At 45.8% G+C, this 6,000-nt stretch overlaps 1 protein-coding gene across 1 annotated transcript in view; it reads left to right on the top strand.

The window, feature by feature from the left end:
- Nucleotides 1-865: 865 nt before the first annotated feature.
- Nucleotides 866-6,000, top strand: part of CNN1 (calponin 1) — a 63,555-nt gene continuing 58,420 nt past the window's right edge. The window contains exon 1 of the mRNA XM_040415018.1: nt 866-1,011. Within this exon, the coding sequence (XP_040270952.1) occupies nt 949-1,011 (63 nt within the window). The 5' untranslated portion in view covers nt 866-948. The remainder of the gene's footprint in view (nt 1,012-6,000) is intronic.

Genomic DNA, 6,000 nt, shown 5'->3' with positions numbered 1-6,000 from the left:
GTAATAAGATGTTACAGGGTAATAAGAGGATCAGGAGCCAGGTTACTGTAATAAGATGTTACAGGGTAATAAGAGGATCAGGAGCCGGGTTACTGTAATAAGATGTTACTGGGGTAATAGGAGGATCATGGAATGGTATATTTATTTCGGGGGTGGTAAGAAGCTGGGTTATGATCATTAGACATTATAACACTTTGGATTTATTTGTAGATCTGTTCTCCTCAGTGAAGTAAAATAAATAGAGATGTATATAATACGGCCGGACAGTGAATTCCAGACGTATAGTCTCCTTATAAGTCCAGGCCTCTCTATACTAACAGACGTGTCTTTGAAGTCTGGATGAGAAGTGATAATGGATCTCTTGGATCTGTCGTCGTATGTGGAGGCCGGTGGGGGGGCTGCCTTGTGCTGCAGAGCTTACACTCACGTTGTTTACTCTGTATGTTTGGAGTAGATACATTTTGGCCTTTGCTGCAGTGGGATCTCATCAGCTGTAGTTTAGCTCAATGACTCCTCAAATTGATGCTCTCTTACTGAGTTTCTCCCTCCTCCCTCTGTTTAACCCTTTAGTCCTCAGATCCTGTTACATTTTCTTTGCATTCCCCCTCTTTCCCCGTCTTCATTTCTCAATCCACTGTCTGGCGTCCTCCCTCCTCCCCCGCCCTCTCTCCCTCTCTCTGCAATCATCAGTCCAAAAAAATTCCAAAGTTGGAAAATCTGACACAGTCCTGATATATCTCTCTATATAAATATATATATATTTCATTTTTTTTTTAATACCAACAGGCTGACATCAGAGGGAACACGGCTCCACAATTGGCCACAGGCTGAACCAATCCCTCCGCCGCTCCGCAGACACACATCTCCCGCATCATGGGACATTTAAAAAGTTGAAGGGAAGGTTTCAAGAGCATCTTCTGAAGGAGCAAGTCTACAGGACAGATCAACATGTCTTCTGCTCACTTCAACAGGGGCCCAGCCTATGGACTCAGCGCAGAGGTCAAGAACAAGGTGAGGAGCTCGTCCCAAGAGCATGCAATCGAAAGCATAATATGTACGATGTTGTGGATCTGTAACCAGAAGAGCTGACAAGTTTACCTGATGGTGTCTCATGGCTGAGAGCAGATATGCGATTTGAAGAGCTGACAATCTGGCTCTACTATTGGTATTATGTGCTCCCCAGTATGTCATTGTCCTGTGCCCCAAGTGTCAGTGTCATTACCCTGTACCTCAAGTGTCAGTGTCATTACCCTGTACCCCGAGTGTCAGTGTCATTATCCTGTACCTCAAGTGTCAGTGTCATTATCCTGTACCCCAAGTGTCAGTGTCATTACCCTGTACCCCAAGTGTCAGTGTCATTGTCCTGTACCCCAAGTGTCAGTGTCATTGTCCTGTGCCCCAAGTGTCAGTGTCATTACCCTGTACCTCAAGTGTCAGTGTCATTACCCTGTACCCCGAGTGTCAGTGTCATTATCCTGTACCTCAAGTGTCAGTGTCATTATCCTGTACCCCAAGTGTCAGTGTCATTACCCTGTACCCCAAGTGTCAGTGTCATTGTCCTGTACCCCAAGTGTCAGTGTCATTGTCCTGTACCCCAAGTGTCAGTGTCATTATCCTGTACCTCAAGTGTCAGTGTCATTATCCTGTACCTCAAGTGTCAGTGTCATTACCCTGTACCCCGAGTGTCAGTGTCATTATCCTGTACCTCAAGTGTCAGTGTCATTATCCTGTACCCCAAGTGTCAGTGTCATTACCCTGTACCCCAAGTGTCAGTGTCATTGTCCTGTACCCCAAGTGTCAGTGTCATTGTCCTGTGCCCCAAGTGTCAGTGTCATTACCCTGTACCTCAAGTGTCAGTGTCATTACCCTGTACCCCGAGTGTCAGTGTCATTATCCTGTACCTCAAGTGTCAGTGTCATTATCCTGTACCCCAAGTGTCAGTGTCATTACCCTGTACCCCAAGTGTCAGTGTCATTGTCCTGTACCCCAAGTGTCAGTGTCATTGTCCTGTACCCCAAGTGTCAGTGTCATTACCCTGTACCCCAAGTGTCAGTGTCATTGTCCTGTACCCCAAGTGTCAGTGTCATTATCCTGTACCCCAAGTGTCAGTGTCATTATCCTGTACCCCAAGTGTCAGCGTCATTATCCTGTACCCCAAGTGTCAGCGTCATTATCCTGTACCCCAAATATCAGTGTGTCATTATCCTGTACCCCGAGTGTCAGTGTCATTATCCTATACCCCAAATGTCAGTGTGTCATTACCCTGTACCCCAAGTGTCAGTGTCATTATTCTGTACCCCAAGTGTCACCGTCATTATCATGTACCTCAAGTGTCAGTGTCATTGTCCTGTGCCACACGTGTCAGTGTCATTATCCTGTACCCCAAGAGTCAGTGTCATTATCCTGTACCCCAAGAGTCAGTGTGTCATTATCCTGTACCCCAAGAGTCAGTGTGTCATTATCCTGTACCTCAAGTGTCAGTGTCATTATCCTGTACCCCAAGTGTCATTGTTATTATCCTGTACCCCGAGTGTCAGTGTCATTATCCTGTACCCCAAGAGTCAGTGTGTCATTATCCTGTACCCCAAGAGTCAGTGTGTCATTATCCTGTACCCCAAGAGTCAGTGTGTCATTGTCCTGTACCCCGAGTGTCAGCGTCATTACCCTGTACCCCGAGTGTCAATGTCATTACCCTGTACCCCAAGTGGCAGTGTCATTATCTTGTACCCCAAGTGTCAGTGTCATTATTCTGTACCCCAAGTGTCAGTGTCATTATCCTGTACCCCAAATATCAGTGTGTCATTATCCTATACCCCAAGTGTCAGTGTGTCATTATCCTGTACCCCAAGTGTCAGTGTGTCATTATCCTGTACCCCAAGTGTCAGTGTCATTACCCTGTACCCCAAGTGTCAGTGTCATTATCCTGTACCCCAAGTGTCAGTGTCATTATCCTATACTCCAAATGTCAGTGTGTCATTATCCTGTACCCCAAGTGTCCGTGTCATTATCCTGTACCCCAAGTGTCAGCGTCATTATCCTGTACCCCAAGTGTCAGTGTCATTATCCTGTACCCCAAGTGTCAGTGTCATTATCCTGTACCCCAAGTGTCAGTGTCATTATCCTGTAACCCAAGTGTCAGTGTGATTATCCTGTACCCCAAGTGTCAGTGTCATTATCCTGTACCCCAAGTGTCAGTGTCATTATCCTGTACCCCAAGTGTCAGTGTCATTATCCTGTACCCCAAGTGTCCGTGTCATTATCCTGTACCCCAAGTGTCAGCGTCATTATCCTGTACCCCAAGTGTCAGCGTCATTATCTTGTACCCCAAGTGTCAGTGTGTCATTATCCTGTACCCCAAGTGTCAGTGTGTCATTATCCTGTACCCCAAGTGTCAGTGTGTCATTATCCTGTACCCCAAGTGTCAGTGTCATTATCCTGTACCCCAAGTGTCAGTGTCATTATCCTGTACCCCAAGTGTCAGTGTCATTATCCTGTACCCCAAGTGTCAGTGTCATTATCCTGTACCCCAAGTGTCAGTGTCATTATCCTATACCCCAAGTGTCACTGTCATTATCCTGTACCCCTAGAGTCACTGTCATTATCCTGTACCCCATGTGTCAGTGTCATTATCCTGTACCCCAACTATCAGTGTGTCATTATCCTGTACCCCAAGTGTCAGTGTCATTATCCTGTACCCCAAGTGTCAGTGTCATTATCCTGTACCCCAAGTGTCAGTGTCATTATCCTGTACCCCAAGTGTCAGTGTGTCATTATCCTGTACCCCAAGTGTCAGTGTCATTATCCTGTACCCCAAGTGTCAGTGTCATTATCCTGTACACCAAGTGTCAGTGTCATTACCCTGTACCCCAAGTGTCAGTGTCATTATCCTGTACCCCAAGTGTCAGTGTCATTATCCTGTACCCCAAGTGTCAGTGTGTCATTATCCTGTACCCCAAGTGTCAGTGTCATTATCCTGTACCCCAAGTGTCAGTGTGTCATTATCCTGTACCCCAAGTGTCAGTGTCATTATCCTGTACCCCAATTGTCAGTGTCATTATCCTGTACCCCAAGTGTCAGTGTCATTACCCTGTACCCCAAGTGTCAGTGTCATTATCCTGTACCCCAAGTGTCAGTGTGTCATTATCCTGTACCCCAAGTGTCAGTGTCATTATCCTGTACCCCAAGTGTCAGTTTCATTACCCTGTACCCCAAGTGTCAGTGTTGTTACCCATTATCCCAAGTGTTAGTTTCATTGTCCTGTACCCCAAATGTCAGTTTCATTACCCTGTACCCCAAGTGTCAGTGTGTCATTACCCTGTACCCCAAGTGTCAGTGTCGTTACCCATTATCCCAAGTGTTAGTTTCATTGTCCTGTACCCCAAGTGTCAGTGTCGTTACCCTGTACCCCAAGTGTTAGTTTCATTGTCCTGTACCCCAAGTGTCATTCTTCTGGAAGCTGAGTTTCCCCTGGAGATGTAGATAAGTTGGGTTGTGTCTGATCTATGGAGCTAGCACTCTTTGTCAGGGTATTTTTGTCTTGTGTGTAATAACCTGGCACATGAGCTGGATTCTTGGGCTATGATGTGGTTTCACAGTAGAATACACTTGTTTGTTGATAGATTGTTGATTCTGCTTGAAAGCACAGCTGATGCTACTGATGTCTGCTTCACCTCAGGAGCAGTCGCTCGCCTCCTGTCCATACACACAACATGAGACGGAGGGTCATTTATGTATTGTTCTAAATGTCCAACCAAGTATTGACACAATATCTCCAAGTAGTAGACCACCGGCTCACTGATCACCTTCTAGGAGCCAGTTCCAACTTGTAATGGTGTTCCTGGGCTCTTTAGGAGAAGATTTACATCAGTCCAGTCAGGTAGGTAGGTCATTTCATGTGGACCCTTGGATCATGTATGGAGAACCTTCAGGGTAATGAGTTGGTATATGCTGTTACTTCCTATAGGTACACGAGGACTGGTTAATAGTGCTACAGTATGCACTTTAAAGCTACATGCTCATGACCGTGCCGTTTTTTGCGGTCCGCAAACCGCGGATCCGCAAAAAAACGGAAGCCGCCCGTGTTCCTTCCGCAATTTGTGGAATGGAATGGGCGGCCCATTGTAGAAATGCCTATTCTTGTCCGCAAAACGGTCAAGAACAGGACATGCTATATTTTTTTTGCGGGGCCACTGAGTGCTGTCCGCATCTTTTGCGGACCCACTGAAGTGAATGGGTCCGCACCCGAGCCGCAAAAAATGCGGCTCGGATGCGGACCACAACAACAGACGTGTGCATGAGGCCTAAAAGGCATATTCTACATGGGTTTATCATTAATAAAAAGATATTACTAATCTCTGGATCCTATCTTCAAGTCCATTGGTGGTTGGTTCAATAGTAGGCATGTGTCAGGTTAAAATGTTTTGAGAAAGAGTCCGTAAACACTAAACCTAAGAGGAATACCTGGTCTGTTTATTACTTGCAGTACCACTATTCACCACTGCCAGTGACCAATGCTTTCCCATAGACAGTATTGCAGGAGCGCCCCCCACCCCACCCCACCTTAGTTCCACTCTAGCTGCAATTTTTTGGGAGAAATGCATTAACACTGATATGTCAAGACCATGATCTTGGGAAAGGCATTGAACTTTTTTGATTTGTATGAGTTCTCCATACTTGAACGTGGCCATGGTTGTCAGATCTAATTTTAGCAATGATAATACCGGGAGTATAGGGGTTTACAGGCAACAGATGTGAGGATTTAGCATATATTGCAGGCTGGATGTTGTAGGTGACAACACGTTTAGGTTGGGTAAGCAGGTTTTGAGGGATAATCAAACAAGGAACGATAGCTCCCGTGACTCTTTATTTAATGGACCTCTTAGTCTTGTTGTCACCCAGAGTACACGTTCATTCAAGACGGAGGGTTTTGTATTCGCTGGCTCTTTATTTTTCTGCTACAGAGGAAGCTCTGTGACTTTGTGACAAAATGATGAATCCATA

Source organism: Bufo bufo, chromosome 1, assembly GCF_905171765.1.
Source record: "Bufo bufo chromosome 1, aBufBuf1.1, whole genome shotgun sequence".
Taxonomy (NCBI): domain Eukaryota; kingdom Metazoa; phylum Chordata; class Amphibia; order Anura; family Bufonidae; genus Bufo; species Bufo bufo.
Note: the sequence above shows the minus strand (reverse complement) of the source record. Positions and strands in the feature narration are given on the sequence as shown.